A 26,579-nucleotide genomic window follows, 5' to 3' on the forward strand; every position below is an offset into this window, starting at 1 on the left:
GAGTTTGCGTGGGCGGTGGGGAAACTCCTTGCTGATGCCCGCTGCTCGCCCTCCCGCCAGCAAGAGGGGGAAGACCCAGGGAAGCCGCCCAGCAGCTGATCTGCCGGGCGCCATCTACGCATGCGTGCCCATAGAAAAAAAGGGCACACATGCGCAGATGGTGTTTTGACTTCCGGGTTGAAAAATCGCAAATTACCCTGTTCACAATGGTCGGGGACGCAATAACCGGGGTATTACTGTATATATAATTGGGCATTACTATCATAAATAGAAATCCACTAATCTTATAACTCTTGGGTTTTTTTAGAATTATTTTAATACTATAAAAGACATATATGCTACATAAACAACTTTGGGAGGGTGTGTATTGAATTTACTGTTAGGCTTCATGAAAGCTCTACCCTCTTGTAAAACAATGTTTTGTTTCATCCATTCATTCATATGAGTGACACTGAGCAACTCACATACATTACAATTAAATTCTTAAAAGCATTTTAAAAACAACAAACCATTAAAACACTAAAATATTAGTTATATAATTTTAGTTATAGCTGTATGCCTATTTTTTTTTAGAAAAAATCAAATTCCATTCATTGCTCTGATCTCAGTTAATAATACTGAACAGTTTATAAATAAATTGAAATAAATAATATTTGATTTTTTTTTTCTTCCTGAGTATGCAGTTAATATACCAGACCTCAGAAGTGTTTCTTGAAACTAAAACTGCACACAAAATATGCAAATATGCGGTTCAGGTGATATTATAAAGCTGATACATATCTTAAAATAGCCTGGGTACAATTTATGCAAAATATATATTAATCTCTTAAGTACACAAAAACTGGAACCAACTGATTCATTATAGGCTTTCAACATAACTGCTAAAACGTAATAAAAAAACCTTAAGAATTTCACAAGAGCAATTAATAAGACCGACAAACCTGTCAAGCTATTTTAAAGCAACCTGCCTTTTTTGTAGATAAAGTATATAATAAAATTTGTAAGTATATCATATTTTCAAATTGTTCTTCAACTATATAGCTTAATGTAGTCAGTTTATTACCTTAGAACTACCATAAGTACAATCAATTACAGACAGATTAAACAATTTCCAGCTCAAAACAGTACCTCACAATGCTGCCGGGAAGCCTGGATTTCACATTCATACTTGTTTTTCACGGATTCCAAGCAGAGTTCTCTGTAGATACCTACAAATAAACATTCGTTTAATATAATAGGAGAAGAGCATCACGGAATGTATTTTCAAGCCATTCTGAAAATTCCCTATAGGCAACAGTGGGATTTATAATAAAGATTTGCTTTACATCTTCCTTTGTGCAAAGCCTAAATTAATTTTAATCCCAATCCAAGGAGTTATCTGCCCTGGCTTTACAAGGCTCAAGTGCTGCTTTGAACATTATAGATCTTAGCATTATCTGTTATTCTGCTATTTTACAGAAGACTTGTAGAATTTGAGCACTGGTTAAATTAATATTAAACCATTATTAGACTTGCCCAGTGAACATTAATTCAGACCAGCAAGATGGGCGGCCATTATTATTTTATTATTATTATTATTTATTCGATTTGTATGCCGCCCCTCTCCGAAGACTCGGGGCGGCTCACAACATGTAACAACAAATCATAAATAATCCAACAGTTTTTAAAATGTTTAAAGATTTAAAAGACCCCATATACTAACAGACATACACACACGCATACCATATATAAATTAAACATGCCCAGGGGGAGATGTTTCAATTCCCCCATGCCTGACGACAAAGGTGGGTTTTAAGGAGTTTACGGAAGGCAGGAAGAGTAGGGGCAATCCTAATCTCCGGGGGGAGTTGGTTCCATAGGGCCGGTGCCGCCACAGAGAAGGCTCTTCCCCTGGGGCCCGCCAACCGACATTGTTTAGTTGACGGGACCCGGAGAAGGCCCACTCTGTGGGACCTAATCGGTTGCTGGGATTCGTGCGGCAGTAGGCGGTCTCGGAGATATTCTGGTCCAGTGCCATGAAGGGCTTTAAAGGTCATAACCAACACTTTGAATTGTGACCGGAAATTGATCGGCAGCCAATGCAGACTGCGGAGTGATGGAGAAACATGGGCATACCTAGGTAAGCCCATGACTGCTCTCGCAGCTGCATTCTGCACGATCTGAAGTTTCCGAACACTTTTCAAAGGTAGCCCCATGTAGAGAGCATTACAGTAGTCGAACCTCGAGGTGATGAGGGCATGAGTGACTGTGAGCAGTGAGTCCCAGTCCAGATAGGGCCGCAACTGGTGCACCAGGCGAACCTGGGCAAACGCCCCCCTCGCCACAGCTGAGAGATGTTTTTCTAATGTGAGCTGTGGATCGAGGAGGACGCCCAAGTTGCGGACCCTCTCTGAGGGGGTCAATAATTCCCCCCCCAGGGTAATGGACGGACAGATGGAATTGTCCTTGGGAGGCAAAACCCACAGCCACTCCGTCTTATCCGGGTTGAGCTTGAGTCTGTTGACACCCATCCAGGCCCCAACAGCCTCCAGGCACCGGCACATCACTTCCGCCGCTTCGTTGACTGGGCATGGGGTGGAGATGTAGAGCTGGGTATCATCCGCATATTGATGATACCTCACCCCATGTCCTTGGATGATCTCGCCCAGCGGTTTCATGTAGATGTTGAATAGCAGGGGGGAGAGGACCGACCCCTGAGGCACCCCACAAGGGAGAAACCTAGGAGTCGACCTCTGGCCCCCCACTAACACCGACTGCGACCGGCCAGAGAGGTAGGAGGAGAACCACTGAAGCACAGTGCCTCCCACCCCCAACCCCTCCAACCGGTACAGAAGCTGTGGTGGCGCAGTGGTTAGAATGCAGTATTGCAGGCTAATTCTGCCCACTGCCAAGAGTTTGATCCTAACGGGTTCAAAGTTGACTCAAGCCTTCCATCCTTCGAAGATCAGTAAAATGAGGACCCAGATTGTTTGGGGGGGGGGGCAATATGCTGACTCTGTAAACTGCTTGAAAAGGGCTGTAAAGCATTACGAAGTGGTATATACGTTTAAGTGTTCCTGCTATGTTATTGAATGGAGGAACCACTTCCTTATAGAAAGCAAATAAGAAATCAGCCATTGATCCCTGCCTGCTATACACCTGGTAGGCAGTGAAAATAAAACAGAACCATTCCACTGGCTTCTTTTCTTTTTGAGTGAAGAAACAGGAAATGGGCTGAATAGAAGGGAGAAATGGAATGTTGTTTTCAAAACAGAATAGACAACAAGACACATTATCATAGGGGGTGGGAGTACAGTTTGATGAGAAAAACATTAGAGTTTCTAGAGCCAACACAAACAGATTTCCCTGCCCAGCTTCTGAGCTGTGATTCAAGAATATATTTTCTTTTTGCATCAACCGTAACAAAATACAGTAGAATCTCGGTTATCCATCCTTCGATAATCCGACATTCTTGATTATCCGACACCGCGGCTGCTTGGGGGTGTGGTTGTAGGCATTTACGCGCCCCCCAGACACGTCCCCAAACATGGCAGCCACGATGGGGAAGCAGTCCCCATTTTCCAGGTAGGAGGGTGACACTGAGAGGAGCCGGGCCAGAGGAGGCACAAGCTACTGCGGTGTCCAGGCGGGCGGGCAAGTGAGCTGGGAGGAGCAAAGTGTGCATGCGTGCAAGGGAGCTGAGATGAGCTAAGCGGGCGAGCGAGCTGAGAGGAATGAAGCGGGCAAGTGAGCTGAGAGGAGCTGGGCAGGCAGGTGTGTGAGTGAGCTGAGAGGAGCCGGGCGGGCGGGAGAGCAAACTGAGAGGAACGGAGCAGGCGGGCGGGCGAGTGAGCTGGGAGGAGCAAAGTGTGCGTGCGTGCAAGGGAGCTGAGATGAGCTTGGCGGGCGAGCGAGCTGAGAGGAATGAAGCGGGCAAGTGAGCTGAGAGGAGCTGGGCAGGCAGGTGTGTGAGTGAGCTGAGAGGAGCCGGGCGGGAGAGTAAGCTGAGAGGAACGGAGCAGGCGGGCGGGCGAGTGAGCTGGGAGGAGCAAAGTGTGCATGCGTGCAAGGGAGCTGAGATGAGCTAAGCGGGCGAGCGAGCTGAGAGGAATGAAGCGGGCAAGTGAGCTGAGAGGAGCTGGGCAGGCAGGTGTGTGAGTGAGCTGAGAGGAGCCGGGCGGGCGGGAGAGCAAACTGAGAGGAACGGAGCAGGCGGGCGGGCGAGTGAGCTGGGAGGAGCAAAGTGTGCGTGCGTGCAAGGGAGCTGAGATGAGCTAGGCGGGCGAGCGAGCTGAGAGGAATGAAGCGGGCAAGTGAGCTGAGAGGAGCTGGGCAGGCAGGTGTGTGAGTGAGCTGAGAGGAGCCGGGCGGGAGAGTAAGCTGAGAGGAACGGAGCAGGCGGGCGGGCGAGTGAGCTGGGAGGAGCAAAGTGTGCGTGCGTGCAAGGGAGCTGAGATGAGCTAGGCGGGCGAGCGAGCTGAGAGGAATGAAGCGGGCAAGTGAGCTGAGAGGAGCTGGGCAGGCAGGTGTGTGAGTGAGCTGAGAGGAGCCGGGCGGGAGAGCAAGCTGAGAGGAACGAAGCAGGCGGGTGGGCAAGTGAGCTGAGAGGAGCGAAGCGGGCAGGCAGGCGATCTGAAAGGAGTGAAGGAGAGGGCAACGGGGGCCCCGCTGGCATGAAATGTTCACACTGGCAGCTTGGGGCAAGAAGAGGGAAGGAAAGAACGCACAAGTTTAGAGAAGGACGTATCTCTTGAATGGCTTTATCCAGGACGTCTTGAGACCTATTTATTGTTCTCCTGCCTTGATTTTGAGTCATGTCAAGGCCACATACAGTAGAGTCTGGATTATCCAACATTTTCAGCTATCCGACTGTTAGCCCGCCCGTTTATGTCGGATAATCGAGTACATAAAAGCCATACTTTGTATAAAGTATAAAAACTTTATTATAATTTAACAACAATGTACGGTATAAGAAGATATGTGGCAACCAACAACATATAACAATTTCCTGCTCAATTTAAAGGTAGTCCTTAGCTTACAACCATTCATTTAGTGACTTTCTGAAGTTAAAACAACACTGAGAAAAGGGACATGATAATTTCTCACACTTATGATTGCTGCAGCATTCCCATGGTCACATTATCAAAATTCAGGTGCTTGGCAACTGGAATGTATTTATGGTCTTGCAGGGGCACCTGAACATCTTTTGAGTCCTTCTGATAAGCAAAGTCAATGGGGAAGCCAGATTCATTTAACAACCAGGTCATTAACTTAACAGTGATTCACTTAGCGATTGTGGCAAGAATGGTCACAAAATGGCGCAAAACTCACTTAACAATTGTCGTGCTTAGCAACATAAATTTTGGGCTCAGTTCTGATCGTAAGTCATGAATTACTTGTAGTCGACTGCAAAATTATTTTGCAAATCTATGATCATTAAGGTGAGTTCCACCTAGCCTTTCAACAGTTACAGAGTTTCCAAATTATTTTTTTCCATTCTGGTTTGCAAATAATTCGGTGTGCAAGAAAGTGGAAGCCTCTTTGCTCAGGGTGTATACAGGAAAAGTTAATAGCATTCAAAATATTGGGAAGGAGAGGAAAATAAATATGTTCAATCCACATTAAATTAAAATTATGTCAACATTATTATTACACTATATTCATGGTTCTGCTTGGTCCAGATTTTTTTGTGTAGTGCCTCCATACATTTCATACATGCAAATATATTGTATAGACTTGTCCTGCTATTATATACACATGCAAATATATACAAATATTGTATTTCTCTGTCTTAACAAATCGGTTTTCTAAAATAGGAAAAACACATAATATGTTTCTTCCATTCATATGTTGATTCCAATTATTCTAAACCATAATCTACCCTAATCTCTAAAACAAACAATTCGGTTTCCCAGCCAGTCTTAAATCATTTATCGTATTTTATACACCATGGGACACACCAGACCATAAAATGCACATTAGATTTAGGGGAGAGGGGAATCTGCCTCTGCCTCCCAGTATCCGTCCGGTATTCATCTGGCTAGCATCCTTGCACCAAACAGCCTGGTCTGGTTCAACCCATTGTCAAAGCCCTGGCATGTGGCTTGTCAGGACTCCATTCCGTTGCACCCACCACCAGTCAACTGAGCTGCTGCCAGGAAACACTGGAGACATTGCTGCTAAGAAGTTGACTTGGCGGTTGCATTGGTGTCCCAGAATACTGCCGATCAGCTGTTCTACGCAGTGAGGATAGCCACTGCCATTTGCACCCACTTTTTTTAGGGGGGGGGGTCTTATTGTGCAAAAAATATGGTAATTATTCTTTAATGATTCAAGATAATAAACCAAGTTTAAACCAAAGTTCATTGCTTTGGAAAGTGTAAGAAACTAGTATTTTTCAAGCAGTTTTTGATACAAAACACTAAAGATGATTCATAAAGTAGTTTTTAACAGCATAATTGTAGACCATCAGATGTATTACATCTGAATCAGTGCTCCGAAGACAATTGAAGGTATAGAAGCAACTGAAAGGGAGGGCAAAATAGATTAGAAATTAATAGTTTTGTATTTCCAGAACTAGGGAAATAATTGGAGGGGGAAGGTTTCTTGAAAATTTGGGTTTAATCTGTTATCAACACCCAGTTCTGACTGAGATAGAGCTGCCATTTTAATAATTTAATAATTTAATAATAATAATAATAATAATAATAATAATAATAATAATTTATTAGATTTGTATGCCGCCCCTCTCCAAAGACTCTAGTATTTTTACTACTGGCTAGTATTTTTAAAAACCGGTTAGCTTCTTCCTTGTCCCCTGCTTTCTACAATATATTTGAGATCTGAGGAATTTATATACCACTTGAGGTGTTAATATATATTTATTTATTTGGATACCTATCTAGATTATATAGCCGCCAGTCACTAGCAACTCTAGGCAGCTTACAGATAATAAAAACACAAAGTAGAAAAAAATAAAACAATAATAAAATAACACACACACCCTATCCCTCCTCTGCAACAACATGCACTCAAACCAACAATTTCATGGGTTCTCCAGGGCCACTGGGAAAACCATGTCTTCGGGGCCTTACAAGAGTATGAGAGGGGCCAGTCTAATTTATGGAGGGATGTTCAAGAAAGTGGGAGCCATTATAGAGAATTGCTAGCTCATAATATGCCATACACTAAATACATACCTAGATACATAAAATATACCACTTTATGTCATTTTGGTTGGTTTTAATCCATGTATCACCAAGCTCTGCATTTTCATGCTTCTTCCCCAAAGGAACAACAAAACTATGATTGTTTTTGGTGAAAGATTATATACATGCATTTATTTTGGAAACAGAATACTGTCGTGAAAGGCCTTGCACACTACTGCTATTAAAATAAAAGGTCAAAAATCTTTTTTTTGAAAACAAAAAAAATTCAATCTCAATTCAGAAGCCCTGAAACTTTTGTTAGCATTTTACTTCTACCATTGCCAGGCAGTGATATAGTATGCCTAACCCAGTCAACAACAACTACTTCATGGACTCACCCGCCACTTTTGTTCGGATTTGCATGTTTTCTTGCAGAGCTGCCAGTGGTTCCAAGTACTCTGGTGCTTTTCCCGCAATGACTTCCTGTAGCTTTGCATCCACTTGGCTTAATCTCTCTTTGTAAAGTCTGAATATAATGAAAATAGAGTACATTATATTAAAGCCATACATAGAACAGTGTACAGTGATCCCCCGATCATTGCGAGGGTTCCGTTCCAGGACCCCCCGCAACGAGCGGGTTTTCGCGAAGTAGCGCTGCGGAAGTAAAAACACCATCTGCGCATGCGCAGATGGTGTTTTTACTTCCCAGCAGCGAGGAGCCGAAGATTGGGGTTTCCCCGCCGCCGACGCGAACTCCTCGCTGCTGCCGCGCCCGCCGCTCGCCCGCCCTGAAAGGGAAAGCCCCCCCAGGCCAGCTCCGATCCCCCCAGGCCGGCTCCGATCCCCCAGGCCGGCTCCGATCGTTTTAAAACAGGCGCGCCGCTTCTCCGCTGACTCCTGGCGAACTTCCCCGCTTTAGGAGTCAGCGGAGAAGCGGTGCGCCTGTTTTAAAAGATCAGAGCCGGCCTGGGGAGGCTTTCCAGCAACCCACGAGCCCGGGTTGGGGGCTCGTGGGTTGCTGGAAAGCCCCCCCAGGCCGGCTCCGATCTTTTAAAACAGGCGCGCCGCTTCTCCGCTGACTCCTGGCGAACTTCCCCGCTTTAGGAGTCAGGAGAAGACCCAGGGAAGCCGCCCAGCAGCTGATTTGCCCGGCGCCATCTACGCATGCATGCCCATAGAAAAAAGGGCACGCATGCGCAGATGGTGTTTTGACTTCCGGGTTGAAAAATCGCAAATTAGCCTGTTCGCAATGGTCGGGAACGCAATAACCGGGGGATCACTGTATTAATATTTCTGAGATCTTCTCAATCGGCACTAGGCATTCCTATGAAGCCCATCAGGTTAGAAGAAATTAGTAAGATTCAAAAACAGAGTGAAATATACATTAAATTACAGTCACATTTTTTTATTTAGACATTGTTTGGGCTCTTTTTGAAAGTGTTCAGAAATTGGTCATTCACTGAATGAGCCTTCTGGCAGAAAAGGGAAGCATTGCGGTAATTGTTATGGTTCGCTGTCTTTAAGAAAGGACTAAACTTTTAAAGTAAAATTAGCTACAAGGAGAAAAAAATTCAGAGACATCACTACCACCCTTTTTCAGTAAGAAGGAATGTCTCCTGAGACAAATTCCATCTTGAGGGATGTCCCATTTGTGGAAGCAGTATCCATACTTAAATCAGTGTCTTCCGCATTCTTCGAATAAATCTTTATCAGCATTTGCTGCTTTCAGGAAAACTAATAAAAAATAAATAATCAGCAAATAATATACAACTGTAAATAAAATACAGTCAAGCAGTCTGACGAGAAAATTAAGAATTTAGAGTAGTTTAAATGGGTCTAAAATAGTTAAGGCCCATCATTGCCATTATGTTCACATTGCTAATACATAAAGATTAAACAACTTCAGGGTCTACGATGAAATATTTTGCAAGGGCAGGCCATGATCATGGAAGCCAGTCCTATTTACACACAGAATAAGAATGGAAAGCTCTTCATGTAAAGAAGAATGTGAACATTTTACTTTGCCCAACACACGGAACAACTTCAATTTTCTCATTGCCCAGCCTCTTTCAAAATGAGATCAAGCAATTGTAAGAAGCAGAATACAACTGATAAGGTAAGAAGAGGCTAACTTCTCTTCCTGGTCTCCTAAATTTTTCTAGGCAAGAGATGGTTAACCTTTTCAGCACCAAGTGCCCAAACTGGAACATGCATGTGCGGCACAGCACCGGAACCCCGAAGAGGGCAGCTGCCCAGTGTGCATGTGCGTGGCGGCCAGCTGCTTTACAAGGTTCTGACATGCACATGTGCCATCCAGCTGGTCTAACATGCATGCACACTGGCCAGCTGCTCTCGTCCATGTTCTGGTGTGCCAGCAGGTCTTCCGGCAAAGACCAGCTTGTTGGCATGCATGCAAACACCAGAACCCAGAAGACCAGCTGGCGATGGCATGCATGTGTGTCACCTCTGGCACGTGTGCTATAGGTTCGCCATCACGTTTCTCTGCCAACAAGAACAAAAATACATGAACAAAATCCACCCACATACAATACAATTGTCTTATCAAACTGCCATTCTTCAGAAATCCCTGCGATATCCAAACAAATGCCCACCTGAATGTCTCTGGTATGCTTCAGAAGACAGAGTTAAATTAACAAATTAAAGTTGTAAAGTTTGTACAGTTGTAAACTTCCATTCGCTACCATCTCTACCCACCTGGATGTCTCAGGTATGCGTCAGAAGAGAGAGTTATAATTAACAAATGACAGCAGTAAAGTTTGCAGAGTTGTAAACTTCCATTCGCTACCATCTCTACCAGCAAGATCCATGAAAAGCTTGCAGTCTTCTGACTGCCAGCTGATTACAGTAGAAAGTTCCAAAAGCAGCCACCATTTCTGCAAATAGAATTGTGGGTGTGCTGAAAAAAGTGGCCACTTTCGGGAGGCAGTCACGGGGCCAAGTGATGAGTGGCCTTGCCCAACATGAGGTCTGCAGATCTTCAAAAAGTAAATGTGTGTTGGGTAAGGAGCAAGGTGCGGAGCAGGCACAAGCATTGTGGGGGTCCAGTGGTGTCAGATGGGGGAGAGAGGGGGGCAGAGCAACAGCTCTGTGGTCAGTTGTAAGGGCAAATATGGTGTTGCTGCAATAGCCATAACTTCAAAGCAGGACGGAGGGATCTGTTGTCATTTTTAATTTTTATTGTATCAGCAGGGAGGGAGGGAGGGAGGGAGGGAAAGAGAGTTCTCTAACATTTTTTTTGCATCAGAGACCTAAGAGGAATTATTTTTTAATCGTAACAATTCATAAACAACCAACAGTTTAAAAACTGTTGTTCTGTTGTAAGTTACTCTGAGATCTACCAAAAGCTAATGATTAGTCTTCTGCCCACTCTGATTTAGAAGGATATGTTAAAAAGTATTAAATTTATAGTTACCAGATAAAGTTCAAGATATTTTGTATTAAATTTATAGTTACCAGATAAAGGGAGACTAGTATAGATCTATTTCAAGCTATTTAGCTCTCATCAACTAGCCATACCCTTCTGGGATTCGAACCCAGGCTGCTTGCATATCAGGTAGATGTATTCACCTCTAAGCCATGTGTTCTCCTCGCTTTGACAGCTGTATCAGAACATACTATAATTTGTCACGAAAGGGACTGCCTGTGAAGGCTTCTGAAAAGCAAAAGAGAAGCAGCATGATCCTTCCAATATTTGGGTACATGAAGTTGCTGATAGAAAAAACACTTAATCTCTCCCATCAGTACAGCCAACAAAGTGAGAATAACCCATGTCTGAGGTTAATAAATCTACCTAATACGCAAGCAGCCTGGTTCGAATCCCAGAAGGGTATGGCTAGCTGATGGGACTACATAGCTTAAAATAGATCTATACTAGTCTCCCTTTATTTTTTTGTTGGTAAATATAAATTTAACACAAAATAGTTTTGTCCTGAAAGTGATTGCCTGAAAAGGCTCCTGGATTGGGGCTGAAAAGTGAGAGGGACGCAGTATGCTACTTACCATATTTGGGTGGACCAAGTTGCCCTGATAGAAAAAAAACACTTAAACTTGTTCACAACAGCTGAATTAGCATCTAAGAGAAGTTCTAGAGCATTGTTTTACTTACTGATCTTTGAGATCTGTAAACTGTTTTTCAAGATCAGACATCTCATCTAAACACTCCATTCTTCTTCTTTCACAATCTTCATCATCCATTTCTGCAATGAAAATTATACACTTTTACAAATACAGTATAACTAGTTTCTCTTCCAGTGTACTTTCTGGAATTGAACACACTCAAAACTGTAGAAATGGTGGTAGAGTTTAGGAGAAACCCTCCCATTCTATCACCTCTTACAATACTAGACAACACAGTATCAACAGTAGAGACCTTCAAATTTCTAGTTTCTATTGTATGTCAAGACCTAACACCTAACATCAAAAACATCATCAAAAAAGCACAACAAAGAATGTTCTTTCTGCGTCAACTCAGGATGGTCAAACTGCCCAAGGAGCTGCTGATACAGTTCTACAGAAGAATTATTGAGTTTGTCATCTGCACTTCTATAGCTGTCTGGAGGTACAACCCATCAAAACAGACACAGACTTCAGAACATAATCAGAACTGCAGAAAAAACAGATACAACATATACAATTATTTCTGTATCTCTGTATTCTTTGATTAATCTTATGAAAGAACTAAATTGATAAGCATAAATTTCATCTCACAGCCAACTATGTTATACAGGTAGCCTTTGACTCAGCTACCACCAGAAATTACACTTACCATCCTGTTCTAAATTATGACACCCGCACATGCACCCAGGCTCACATACCCATATTTTGGACACTTGGCAACTAGCTCACCTTTTTGCCAGTATAAACAATGATAATTTCTTATGGTTCCATAAATTCATGATAATGAAGTGTGGCGAGTTCTATAAAACAAACTCCGTACGCCTACAGCAACATTTTAATTTGCTCTCTGGCAATCTATTAATCTATGCAATTCAAAGGTTTCATGAATAACCCTATGCCATTGCCTTAACTGATAAAGCAACCTCAAACTTTTGCTATTGTAGGCCTGTAGCAACAGCAAAACTTTACTTACAAACGAAGATCCACAAAAATATTTGTTCATGTATTGGATATTATGTGTCATCCCTAGCAGAAGATAACAGTTACGAGAATATTTCTTTCTTTCATTGTTGCATTCTTCCCTTTCCATCAACACTTCATCATCTCACCCAGGTAAACACATCCAAGGATAAACATTTTCTACACAACATCACTTCTTTATTCAGACAGCAACAACCTAAAACATATACATGACTTCAGCTTGCATCAGTATGGTGATGAACACTCAATTCAATATATACTATGCCAAGTTTGCATATTACAAAATCAAGATCGTAATCTAAGCTGCACCTTTTAGCCATTCAAGATGTTTAGTATACATTTCCTATTCCATATTCATAAGCTAAGATTCTGTTTCTCCCATAATACAAATGGAAGACTGATGACAATAAATGATGCCTTTGGGCAACCCATTTAAACCGTTTGTTGTTTTGCCAAAATTTGAAATAGAAACCACCTCCTGTTGATTTACATATCACTCAAAAACATACCTCAAAGTATTTTTTCAATGTTGTTTACACCCTCAATTGCAAAGATCTGTCCCCCTACAAATTTACACTCTCCCTTTCTCTTCTTCAGTTGTAAAAAAGCGATCAGAAGCTCATCTGAATGCTAAACTTCAATTTGCACTGAAACAAGTCACAAATATTGAAAAGTGTTTCATACATATCACTGTATATTTGTTTTGTTAAACTAGTATTATACTATTTTCCCAAGAATTTAAAGTGGCCCATACAATGCTACATGTTCAATCAGCATCTTTGTGAGATGAGTTAATATCAGAAACAATGTATTGGCTTAAATGATCTTTTGGGCCCAAGACGGATTTCAACATTTTTCTTACAACATAAAGCATGTAGACATTAGAAGCAGGTTTTATTCTTGACGCTTTAAAATATGATTTTATAAGTTGCTCAATGGCAGCCACTTTCACCCCTCCAAATTAATGGTTAATAAAGTCAAAATAATACTACAGAGAGGGGCGGCATACAAATCTAATAAATAAATAAATAAAATGAGAATTACAGTGGTACCTCTAGCTAAGAACGCCTCTACTCTAGATAAGAACCGGGTGTTCAAGATTTTTTTGCCTCTTCTTAAGAACTATTTTCTATTTAAGAACCCGAGCCTGGAAAAATTTCCCAGGAAATTTGAGAGTGGCATGAAGGCCCAGCCAGTTTCCTGCCATTCCCCCTTTAATCCCGGCCATCTCAGGCTTTTCTAGGTTGCCAGAGGAGCCTTTCGGTGGCACTTAAGGAGGCTTTGGCAGTCCAGAGCAAACAAAGCATTTTCCTTTCTCTGTGCGCTTGGAGAGGGAATAAACCTCTGCCAGCACCGAGAAAAGAAACGCTCCCTTCACTCTGGGTAGCCCAGAGTGAACAGAGTGTTTTCCTTTCTCTGGGCACTTGGAGAGGGAATAAACTATTTCGCTGTGGAGACTCTCTCGCGCTGCCTCCCACACACCCGGCGCAAAGGTGCCTCCCAGAGCATCTGGGCATGGAAAGGCAAAAGGGGGCACTTCTCCCTAGCTACATCAACTCGGCTTCAGCCAAACTGAGGAGTCACCACAGTGAAGGAAAGACGCCGGCTACAAAGCAAACGATTGAGAGGAGAGGGCAACCTTTCAGCATGGGAAGGAAAAGGAAGCAGGAAGCAGCAGCAGCCACCTTTTCGGCCAAAGGAGCGGGAGATTCCCCCCTCTCAGCTGCCTGGGTTTCTCTCTATGGTGCAGTGTATGGGAGGCAGCCTCGCGCTGGGTGTATGGGAGGTGTGTGCTCCTCACCACCTCACCACCCCTCTTTTTTTTTAAGCCTTAATTTTTTGGATTTTTTTAAGCCTTAATTTTTTGGATTTTTTTAATCCCCCTTCACCTCACCTTCTTCCTTTGGCAGTAACTGTCCTCCTCCTCCCACCCAAATTCTGAGCTTTTATTTCTTTCCTAATGGGTTTGCACGCATTGTTTGCTTTTACATTGATTCCTATGGGGAAAATTGCTTCTACTTACAAACTTTTCTACTTAAGAACCTGGTCATGGAACGAATTAAGTTCTTAAGTAGAGGTACCCCTGTATTTGAAACCAAGACAGTTTGGCTACTTTACATTACTCGTAAGACACTAGCATACCATTATCTGGAAGTGGATTCTGTGTCAGCTGCCTATTTGAGGAAGTGCTGTTGACAGGACGCCTAAAAAGCTTAGAGCGCAATAATTTGTTGGATAGCCTCCCCTGGTATACATCAGCTCAGACTTTTATGATCTTGAGGAAATGGTTTGGAAGGGTAGAAGATCTTGCACCTAGGCAATCTATCCTGTTTCTGGAAAGTAGAGTGATTGGTACATCAAGAGCAACCCAACTTGTCCATATAGTCTTGTCAAATGCAAGAAATAAGGGAACTCACCCTCCCACCGTCTTTCACCTCAAAGTCTCTCCTGAACTCCCTACATTGTTAATTTTATATCCCTTTTTTGCCTAGTATTCCTTCTTCCAATCAATCAAATGTGTAAGGTAGCTGACAGAAAATCAGACCCAAAATTATATTAAGTTTCCTTTAATGTTCAATATTTATTCTGTAGCTTTTATGTAATTTTAACTGTTTTATTTAATGTCTATGTCTTTAATAGTACTTGTGCATCTTATATACAGTATTTTTCGGAGTGTAAGACACACTGAAGTATAAGATGCACTTTAGGGGGGGGGGGTTTGGGGGGGAAAGATGGAATTCTGCCTACCAGGTATTCATCTGGCTAGTCCTCAGCCTGGCCAGCTTCAGCATGTTAGCTCATTCACTGGTTTTGAGGTTGAGGATGATGGGGAATAAGTTTCTAAAGCACAGCTGATTGTTAGAGGGAGCAGCAATTAGAAAAGCAGGCAAAGCACAAAAGATGGCTTCACTTGTGTTTGGGCTGAAAAACAACTTCAAAAGACACACCTGATCCTCAGAGGGAGCTTCAGTGACTACAGCAGGCACAGCAGGAAAGGGATAAGAGAAGGCAGCAGCTGTTCCAGGTAGCCATTTTGGGCACCATGCAAGTGTTTACAGGAGAAAAATGCAATGTGAGGAGCCCAAAAACACAAGCCATTGTCAGTAGCAATCTCTGCAGCCAGGAAGAAGATGTATAGAGGCTGAAGGGTAGGGGCAGGCAAGTGGGCTGGGCTACATTCAGAATATAAGACACACCCAAATTTTCAGTCTCTTTTAGGAGGGAAAAAAGTGCATCTTATACTCCTATAAATATGGTAGTTTTTAATTGTTTAAGAGCTTATAGTTTATAGTTTTTTAGATTTGTATGCCGCCCCTCTCCGAAGACTCGGGGCAGCTCACAGCATAGCAATAATACAATACATTACAAATCTAACAATAAAAAATTAGATCCATTTAAAAGACATTAATAACATAATAAAACCCCTAACTATGCAGTCACACACATTCAACCTAATCTATCATGCAGTAAGGCCAAAAATATAATAAAAAGGGGAAAGATGGTAATTATCCCCATGCCTGGTGACAAAAGTGGGTCTTGAGCATTTTACGCAAGGCGAGGAGGGTTTAAATGGATATTTTCCCTTGACCAGTGGATTTTTTTTTTAATTTGAAATTTTTATTTTTGTCATTTCTATCAAATTTGTGGAGTACTGTATTAACAGGTTATACAGTATGCCCATCTAAGAGAAGCAATGTGATATATTCACAAATTTGGGCAGTAAATGTTCTAATTTGTTTTTCTGATTCATTTTCTTCCACAATTAAAAACTGAGTTTATCAAATACACATTGGAGAAAATTCAGAATCTCCTGGATTCGCTAATTAATACGTCTTTAAAATATGTAATGGAAAAAACCGATGTGGAAGGGTATTAATGTTAACAATTAGACATTCTAATAATTTTATTGCATTAATTGTTCTTGACATTAAAAACCATCCCAGAGTTTTTAAAAAGTGTTTTAGACATCAATTTTATTAAGCTCTGTATAAGATAATTATACCTACTGTGGAAACCCAATTTCATCAGTTATTTAATTCAAGGCATTAATGAAAGTCTTTAGAACCCTGGCTTTCTGTTTTGTGCGAATGCAGCCTCCAATTCCAAAGGATCTATGACTGGCTTGTGGCTGGCATAATTAAAGCGTCTTTTCAGCAGTACAAAGAAAATTAAGGGGTGAATCATTCCATTTATTATATATTCCCCCATTCTTCCTTGAAAAGTGCTGTTCCGAAGTGTTCCAAGAATATGAGATTCTGTATTTAGAGGCATCTTCTTATCAGCAGTATAATTAGTTCAGGGTTTCTCAACCTTAAAAACTTCTGTTGACTTAAATTGCCAGAATTTCTTAGCCATCATTATCTTAAAATTGCCAAGGTTGAGAAATGCTGAGTAGACATAGACCTACTAAAGCTAAAGACCCGGATTGTGGGGGCAATATGCTGGCTCTGTTAAAAAGTGCTATTGCTAACATGTTGCAAGCTGCCCTGAGTCTAAGGAGAAGGGCGGCATAAAAATTGAATAAATAAAATAAATAAATAAATAAAATAAATAAAGGGATTTCCTCCAACTGTTAAGATTGTATGCCACAAAATATTACTTCAGATCTGTTTTGTAAACTGATAGAGATGACCGTGTGACCCAAAGATTAAAAAAATATTTCCCATTCCAATAAATTGTAATAAGATTTTATTCCTATCTGTCTGGATTGACACCAGAATAAAGAGCAGTTATGAAAAAGAGGAATTTTGGTGCCTCCTCATTATTGAAACTGGAGGAGGAGACTTGAGAGCATACTATTATACTTTTATAAGTCTTAGGAATGCTGGTGGATGATGTTGTTAGCAGTATATAGTGAAATAAAGTTTTATTCCTAATTAGTAGAAAAGCATGCATGTCAACGTGTAGCAGCACTAGTTGGCCTGGTCTAAGTTTATAGGGCAATGACTGGTTAGGCCCTGATGGAAGAATTCCAGGTTGTAAGGTAGACTGAGAAACCGGGGTCACTTTCCAAAGGCTATTAACTATAAACCTTTTCCATAGTCTTGTTAAGAAAACTGCAGGGGTCTATGAAGTCATCAGTAATCAAACCCAACTTGATTTTAAAGAAGGATGCAATGGACAGAAAAAAATCTCTCTACAATAGCATCTGTGAATGTGAATATATTGTGGGTGCAAGACATCCTTAGTATCCTTCCCATGGAATATATTTATTCATACTGTATTTTAGCTTAATAAAAATAAGCAACATTAATTACAGTAACTAATTCGTTGCATTTATTCCTGCAGTATCTAAATATATGATATGCACTGAATATAAATTATTATTTAAATGTACATTCTATCATTCCTCCAGGATTGGTAGACCCATATTCTACATTCACTTATGGACACTCCCTGGTCCCAGTCCAATGCCTAATACCATAGGATGCCACAGGTATAAAGTCTAAAATGCTAAAATGAACAATCATATTCTGAGATGGATTTTCATTGAGCTCACTTTGCTTTACTTCTAAGTACCCAAGACATACTTGGTAGAAAAACAATGAAGATAAGAATTCCATATTAGGCATATCAACTTGTGAGGTTTTTTTTTAAAAAAAATACAAACATATCTAATATTTCTTCCTCCTCCTATTTTCCCAAAAACCCTATGAGGTGAGGTGAGCTTTAGAACTATGGACCGAAGGTATTGAATAAAAATACCGAAGGTATTGAATAAAAAGACAAATATAAGCTTTAACTTACTGTTCTGCAGCTTGTTTTATGCTTAATTTATTTATTTGTGCACTGAAACCATTATCGTTTAGCCATAATAGCAATAGCATTTAGACTTTTATGCCGCTTCACAGTGCTTTACAGCCCTCTCCAAGTGGTTTACAGAGTCAGCATATATTGCCCCTACAATCTGGGTTTTCATTTTACCCACCTCGGAAGGATGGAAAGCTGAGTCAACCTTGACTAACCCCAAATACAGGATAGAAAAAATGCCTTGTGAACATTTCTCAGACAAACAAATATGGGGCATTCCAAAGATTTCGGTACACAAGAGGAAAAAATAACAATAAGAGGCTTCAACAAACTAATATTCAAGTTATATGGGCCCATTATTGTTCTATTATTGTTATTGTTCTGTTTTTTGTATATGCTGTGAGCAAATCCAATTAAATAATAAAACAGCAATGGCAATACACAAAGCTACTTGGTTATGTAGCTAGTGTTGGTTATGACCTATGAAGCCCTACATGGCAAGGGACCAGATTACTTATGGGACCGCCTCCTTCCGCATGAATCCCAGCAACCAGTTAGGTCCCATAGTCGGCCTTCTACAGGTCCCGTCAACTAGACAATGTCGCTTGGCAGGACCTAAGGGAAGAGCCTTCTCGGGGGGGGGGGGCGCTCTGGAATCAGCTCCCCCCCCCAGGAGATTCGCACTGCCCCCACCATGCTCGACTTTTGTAAGTCTTAAGACTCACCTATGCCACCAGGCTTGGGATCATTAGATTCTGCCCCCTGTCCGATGAATGTATAGTGAGTTTGTTGATTGAATGGATATGTGCGTACTTTAATTGGTTCTTTAGCTTTTAGATGTAACTTTTAATTAATTAGATTTAGATTTAATTGGATTTGTAAGCTGCCCCTCTCTGAGGACTCGGGACGGCTCACAGCATGTACAGAAAAACAAGAAACAACAATAACAATCCAATTAATACATTAAAATCAATATCATTCATTCAATAATCAAACTAAAGCATTCATTGGTCAGGGGGGAAGATCTAAGAAACCCCAGGCCTGGCGGAAAAGATGAGTTTTTAAACACTTTCAGAAGGCATGGAGGGTGGGGGCAGTACAAATCTCCGGAGGGAGCTGATTCCAGAGGGCCGGGGCCCCCACAGAGAAGGCTCTTCCCCTAGGACCCGCCAGCCGACATTGTTTGGTCGACGGGACCCTAAGGAGACCAACTCTGTGGGACCTCATTGGTCGCTGGGATTTGTGTGGCAGAAATCGGTCTCGAAGATAGGCGGTCTCAGAGATAATTAATTGGATTTTGATGTATATTATCTTTTTTATATGTTGTAAGCTGCCCCGAGTGGTCGAAGAGGGAGGGGCGGCATATAAATCCAATAAAACTTAAACTACTTGGTATTTAAAAGGAAGAGAGAGAAAAACAGCAAAACAACAAAACTCCAGCCTCTATATTAGTTCAATCTTGCAATTCAGTCCATTAAAGTAGTGTTTCCCAACCATGGCAACTTGAAGACATCTGGACTTCAACTCCCAGAATTCCCCAGCCAGCATTCGCTGGCTGGGGAATTCTGGGAGTTGAAGTCCAGATCTCTTCAAGTTGGCAAGGTTGGGAAACACTGCATTAAAGCCACCAGCCCAAGAATTGCCTATCTGTCTGAATGCAATTGTGGCATTCTTTTTTTTTTTCAATCCCCCTTGGTTGCTAACACCAAATCAACTTTTTTGAAAGCTTATAGAAATTCCTCCGTGTTGGGGGGGGGGGGGGAAGCTGGCTGCAGACAATACACCACACCGTACATTTAATACCACCGAATGAGGGGAGGGGGCGGGAATTAGAGCCAAAGAAGAGTAGAGCTCTCCCCAATGAGCCCGGGAGGAAACTTCTGAGCAAAGTGAAGCCGTTGCCTCGCCCGCCCAGGTGAGGGGGCGTAGTGGGAAGCGGGGGAGGGGAGGGGGCTTTTCCTAACCAGGCGCCCGCGGCGAAGGAATGGGAGGAAATACCGAAAGGGGCCACAAGGGTTGCAAAAAAGCCGCGGAATCGCCCCGGCACACCTACAAGAGCCGGGCGGGGCGGGGCTGAGCCCTCCCTTCTGCTGCCCCCATCTAACCCCAAAGCGAGGCGGATCCGCTCCAGCATGTGCCGCCCAAGGGGAGCCCTTGTTCCCCGCTTTCACCTGAGCTGTCGCCCTCCTCGGAGACGGACGAGCTCTCCGACTCCTCTTCCTCGGAGCTGCTGCCCTCGTTCTCCCCGTAGTCCACCTCCATGTCATCGTGGTTGTTTTCTTTCTTCTCCCTCGAGTGGACCGGCATCGCGCTCGGCAAGACAGACGCCCGGCGTCACCCGCTTGGAGACCCAGGACGGCAGCTTTCGCCAGCCCGGCCCTCTAAAGGCGACCAAGCTCCGCCCCCCACCCGAAACCCCGCCATCCACCCTTTAGGGCCTCACCCACTCGACCCGCCTCTCGGGCGCTCATTGGTGGCGACGCCTGGCCGGCGGAGCGGGGTTTCGTAGTCGGGCGTGGTTGATTGGGGGGGGGGGGGTTGTTCTGCGTTGTGGAGGATTTCGGGATATGTAGTCTTTCGCGGGAAGGCGTGTAGATTCCAACTTAGGTCAGGGGTAGGCAAAGTGGGCTCTTCTATGACTTGTGGACTTCAACTCCCAGAATTCCTGAGCCAATCGTGCAAGCTCAGGAATTCTGGGAGTTGAAGTCCACAAGTCACAGAAGCGCCAACTTTACCTACCTCTGCACTGGTAGTAAGAAGTATGGCAGGAGTGGGTTGAAAAGAGGCTGCTGAAGAGTCTTAAGGCGTTTTAAACAGAAATTTGAAGCAGGGAGATTAACGCTATTTTCATCTGTGTTTGAAATTTAAAAAACAAAATTGGTGAGAGGAACAATAGCCACCGATTGATTTCTCCTCCCAGCAGGAAGCTTTCAGGCACATTCTCCTTTAATAACATTTAGCATTTAGACATACAGTATATCACTTCACAGTGCTTTACAGGCCAGCCCTCTCTAAGCGGTTTACAAAGAGTCAAGGTATTGCCCCCAACAATCTGGGTCCTCATTTTACCGACCTAGGAAGGATGGAAGGCTGAGTCAATCTTGAGCCTACTGAGATTTGATCTGTTGGCAGCCGGTGATCAGCAGAAGTAGCTTGCAGTACTGCACTCTAACCACTGCGCCACTGAGGCCCTGCATTTAGGTTATTAAACCTAAATGCAAAGCTGGCTGAGGATTTCTGGGAGTTGAAGTCCACAAGTCAGAAAGTTGCCAAGGTTGGAGACCCCTGATTTAGGTAACCAGGGGAAACCCGTGGGCAAAGACAGCATCTACTCCACTTCCCTAGGAGATGCTCACTTGCTCTGGATTCTGTAGTAGGTGAAATGATTAAGCCCAATAGCGCTCCCAGAGGCTGAAGTGAGTTGATGCAGCGTCACATTTTGTATCCTCACCCCATAACATCCAGAGCGAAAGTTTTTAAAATCACGACTTATCATTGGCAATTGGCTGGTTAATGCCACACATTAAAGGCATAAAACTATGTTTCCATCAGAGATGTGAGGCCCAGTCCTAAATGCACAAAATTTGGGGAGTGATGGAGGTTGTTTTTCAAGGACTCATTAACATGAGCCACAGTGGTGCAGTGGTTAGAGTCAGAATTGCAGGCTACATCTGCTGACTACCAGCTGCCTGAAATTTGGCAGTTCAAATCTCACCAGGCTCAAGATTAACTCAGGCTTCCATCCTTCTGAGGTGGACAAAATGAGGATTCAGATTGCTGGGGACAATATGCTGACTCTGTAAACTACTTAGAGAGGGCTGTACAGCACTGTGAAGCGGTATATACTAATAATAACAACAGAGTTGGAAGTCCAACCCCCTGCTTGGGCAGGAGACCCTACACTACTTCAGACAAATTTTTACATCCTAGATGCCCAGTTTTATGAATGGGGTGAATGTGTATGGCTGTGATTGTCTTCTATTCCTTATGGGGTTTTTCGTTTTATAACATTTTAGTTTTAGAAATGTTTGACTTTTTATCATTGTTGTAAGCTGCCCTGAATCCTTTGGGATTGACATAGAAGTCAAATAAACAAACAAATAATAAATAAATGAAAATATAAATAAATAAATAATTATCTAACATCTTCTTTAAAACTTCCAGTGCTGGAGCAATCATAACTTCTGGAGGGAAACCGTTCCACTAATCAATTCTTCTGTCAAGAATTTTCTCCTTAGTTCCAAGTTGCTTCTCTCCTTGATTAGTTTCCACCCATTGCTTTTTGTTCTACCCTCAGGTGCTTTGGAGAATAGTTTCACTTCCTCATCTTTGTGGCAACTCCTGAGGTATTGGAACACTGCTAGCATGTCTCCCCTGGTCTGTATTTTCATTAAACTAGCCATGCCCAGTTCCTGCAACCGTTCTACATATGTTTTAGCTCCCAGTCCCCTAATCATTTTTGTTGCTCTTCTCTGCACTCTTTTTAGAGTCTCGACATTCTTTTTACATCGTGGTGACCAAAACTGAATTCAGTATTCCAAGTGTAATATAATACCGTGTTTCCCCGATAGTAAGACCCCCCCGATTGTAAGACATATGGGGGGTTTCAGGGGGGTCGGCTTATATAAGCCATACCCCGAAAGTAAGACATATGTCTTACTTTCGGGGAAACACGGTAGATAAACGGTATTGCGGGGGGGGCGATGACATTGCTTCCAAGCTCCCCGCGCGCCCCTCGCCTTCGCTCGCCGCGGCACCACCGCCTCTTCCCCTGCCGAGGCTCAGCTGCAAGCGGCCAGCGAGGCCGATCGGCTCCGAGGCGAGCGGCCGGAGCTGCGCCCTCCTTCGCCCGCCTCCTTTCCGCTCGCCTCGGAGCCGAGCGGCCTCGCTGGCCGCTTACAGCTGAGCCTCGGCAGGGGAAGAGGCGGTGGCGCCGCGGCGAGCGAAGGCGAGGGGCGCGCAGGGAGCTGCCGGAAAGGAGGCTGGTGAAGGAGGGCGCAGCTCCGGCCGCTCGCCTCGGAGCCGATCGGCCTCGCTGGCCGCTTCCACTGCCGAGGCTCAACTGCAAGCGGCCAGCGAGGCCGAGCGGCTCCGAGGCGAGCGGCCGGAGCTGCGCCCTCCTTCACCAGCCTCCTTTCCGGCAGCTCCCTGCGCGCCCCTCGCCTTCGCTCGCTGCGGCGCCACCGCCTCTTCCCCTGCCGAGGCTCAGCTGCAAGCGGCCAGCGAGGCTGCTCGGCTCCAAGGTGAGCGGCCGGAGCTGCGCCCTCCTTTGCCCGCCTCCTTTCCGCTCGCCTCGGAGCCGCTCGGCCTCGCTGGCCGCTTGCAGCTGAGCCTCGGCAGGGGAAGAGGCGGTGGCGCCGTGGCGAGCGAAGGCGAGGGGCGCGCAGGGAGCTGCCGGAAAGGAGGCGGGCGAAGGAGGGCACAGCGGCGGCCGCTCACCCTTTTTGACTGCCCATCCACCCCTTGACCTGCCTTTAGCCAGCCAGCCGAGCGTCCGTGTCTCCGCGGAGTTGGCCTCCCCTGCCGAGAAACATTGCCGGGAGCGGCGAGGGGATGCTCCGTGCAACCCGCCGAATGTCGAGGTCGGCGCCCGCCTCCTTTCCGGCAGCTCCCCGCGCCCGAAGACGAGCCAGCCCCGGTGCCCGGGACAATGTAAGACATACCCCCAAAGTAAGACACAGTGGGGCTTTTGGGGGTAAAAAGATAGTAAGACACTGCCTTACTATCAGGGAAACACGGTATAAGTCTTTAAAAAAACTCTGTATTGTGGCATTCCATGTTTTTTATAATAACATTAGTTTTAATTTGATAATCCAGGTATAGAGTAATTCACTTAACTGCCCTGTTTAGCAACCATTCAAATTACAATAGTGCTGAAATGATTTATGGCCAGTCCCCACATTTACAACTGTCAGAGTGTCCCACAGTCATGTGATTACAGTGGTGGGTTTCTACTGGTTCGCCCCAGTTTGGGCGAACCATAGCAGCAGCAGGAGGAGGAGGCTCCACCCACTCGTATGTCATCACGGACATTCTACATATGTGAAGAAGTTTTTGCACATGCCCCAAAGCGTCACACCCACGCACACTCTTATTCCCGAACCAGTAGCAAAAGTAAGTGAAACCCACCAATGCGTGATCACCATATTCTTGAGCTGCAGTCCAGAGCATCCTTGGTGGCAAGAAAGCCCATGGAAAAGGATAAATCTACAGCAATTGTAAACAAACATCAATTTTAAAAATTTCTTCTATATCCCCTTAAAGTTGGCCTTATAACTGTTTTTATTGTTACAAATAACTCAAAGCAGTGGGCATATCCAATGTATGCTGACCAATTCCCAACCACTCTGGGTAGATGACAACGATCAAAACAATGAAAATTAATAAAACATAAAAGATGGCAACTTAATGCTAGTACACCATATAAATCAACTCATTTAGAATTGTACTAATATATCTTACAATTTGAAATACATTAACAGAAACAAAATTTAGTAGTTTTGTAGGGTTTTTTTCCATTTAATAATTAAGCTAAGCCAATTTTGAAGGGAAAATGTTATCACTGCCATAGGGAGACCCCAACTCATTTTTATTTATTTCAGAAGGATTAAAGCTTAAAAGGAGTACATATTGTACAGCCACTTGGGTGGCCACATTCTTTACTGTGATGTGTGTGCTTAGGGCTTTAAATGGGAAGGAATTAGTAGAATAGGCAATTTAGAAGCAAAAGGAAGCAAAGGGACAGACATAGTAAAAGTAAGATCATAGATAAAAATGAAAAGAACCATAAGCATTTTCAAGAAAGCTGTATCCTGTATGGATGAGAAATATAATACGTATAGATATTTTTATTTAAACCCCATGCATCTTAATCCAAAACTATAAGAAGTGCTACAGCAATATAATGGTGGTATTTTGAAGGACATGCTAAGATTACACACCTGTATTACAAGAGCATTATATGCAAACTTTTGAACCAGTGTATGTTATTAGTTATTAAAATAAAATAGGAATATTTTAATAAATTACCATTAACTAACTTTGTAACACAAGTCTATTTTTTTCCTTCTCCTTTACCTGAAAACACAAATAATGGTATTTAGCAATTGTTACCAACAAAGGAGCAGGGCAAGTTCCTTTTAACCAGATGCATGTGGAAATCACTGTTAGTCAATAGGTAGAAACTAGTAAAGTTTAATCCACACACACTTGTATTTCATTACTGTATGATATGATACACGTCTTGTCAGTTGCCTATCCCCACAGATGCCAAACTCGATAGCTGATACAGCCAAGTATATGATGGAAGTAGCAAGAATGATGGGTAACAGGGTGTCCCTAAATTGGGCAGAGTAGTAGATAAAGAAAAAAGAAAAATAGTTATTGCATACAAGTCTCAAGGTGTGGAAAAACCCAAATAATATTTGGTTTGCATTCAAATGACATGATGAGCTGCAAAGCTTGGTCAAATAGTAGAATGTCATGCAAATATAGATGAAACTTGGAAAGGAATTCCTTTAGTTTTGTGTTTTGTGAGTTTTGTGGTTAGAACAAAATTAGAATCTCTTGATTGGGGTGACAAACAGTATAGACAAAACTTTCTCAACTAAAAAACTTTAGTTATGAAGACACATAGTATCTATTTTAATGCTAGATTCCAAACTGAATTAAGCTTGGCCAGTATGAGACATAGGAAAACAAGATTAAGACACCAGGCAAGAAATCTTGGAGAGTATTAGAGCTGGATGACTTTGGGCCAGTCATTTTCTCTCAGCCCAACTCATTTCACAGGGTGGTGGTTGTGTGGAAAATAAGAGGAAGGCGTGATGGATATATTCACCACCTTGAGTTATTCATAAAAACAATAAAGGCGGGTCACAAATAAATAAATAAACATTTATTCTTACCAGGAATGGAAACTCAAATCTTGACTAAGCAAGATTTGTACACGTCACTATTTGCCATATATAATGACTAATTTGGTGAGTGTCAAGAATCACATTTAAACTTTCAGAGAGTTTAATGAAGCTTGAAAATTGCTCACCCAATTTCAGTCCACATTGTAGGAAGATAGAGGACTGATTATACCAGTGCAACCACATACCCTATATCAGTGATGGTAAACTTTTTTTTCCTTGGGTGCCGAAAGAACATGGGCGTGAGCAATTGTGCATGTGTGAGTGCCCACACCCATAATTCAATGCCTGGGGAGGGGAAAAACAGCCTCCCCTGCCCCCTGGAGGCCCTCTGGAGGCTGGAAATGGCCTGTTTCCCAGCTTCTGATGGGCCTAATAGGCTTGTGTTTTGCCCTCTCCTGGAGCCAAGGGATGGTAAAAATGCCGTCTCCCATTCCCCCAGAGGTTCTCTGGAAACCAAAAACGGCCAAGAGCCTCTGTGCGAGCCAAATCTCAGCCGGCCAGCACACACATGCACATTGGAGCTGAGCTAGGGCAACGGCTCACATGCCAGCAGATATGGCTCCATGTGGCACTCATGCCATAGGTTCGTCATCACTGCCCTATATTGTCTGTTGCACATTATGTCATTTGCTGTGTAGCAGAGGGGTTATATAGGAGAAATTCT

The 26,579-nt window shown here is 43.3% G+C and overlaps 1 protein-coding gene across 1 annotated transcript in view; it reads right to left on the reverse strand.

The window, feature by feature from the left end:
- Positions 1-20,450, reverse strand: part of BRMS1L (BRMS1 like transcriptional repressor) — a 40,564-nt gene extending 20,114 nt beyond the window's left edge. The window contains exons 1-4 of the mRNA XM_070755449.1: positions 20,168-20,450; positions 11,254-11,344; positions 7,526-7,653; positions 1,129-1,208 (exon numbers count right to left, since the gene is read on the reverse strand). Coding sequence (XP_070611550.1) covers positions 1,129-1,208; positions 7,526-7,653; positions 11,254-11,344; positions 20,168-20,303 — 435 coding nt within the window. The 5' untranslated portion in view covers positions 20,304-20,450. The remainder of the gene's footprint in view (positions 1-1,128; positions 1,209-7,525; positions 7,654-11,253; positions 11,345-20,167) is intronic.
- Between the last annotated feature and the right edge of the window lie 6,129 nt (positions 20,451-26,579).

This window comes from Erythrolamprus reginae, chromosome 1 (genome assembly GCF_031021105.1).
Source record: "Erythrolamprus reginae isolate rEryReg1 chromosome 1, rEryReg1.hap1, whole genome shotgun sequence".
NCBI lineage: Eukaryota > Metazoa > Chordata > Lepidosauria > Squamata > Dipsadidae > Erythrolamprus > Erythrolamprus reginae.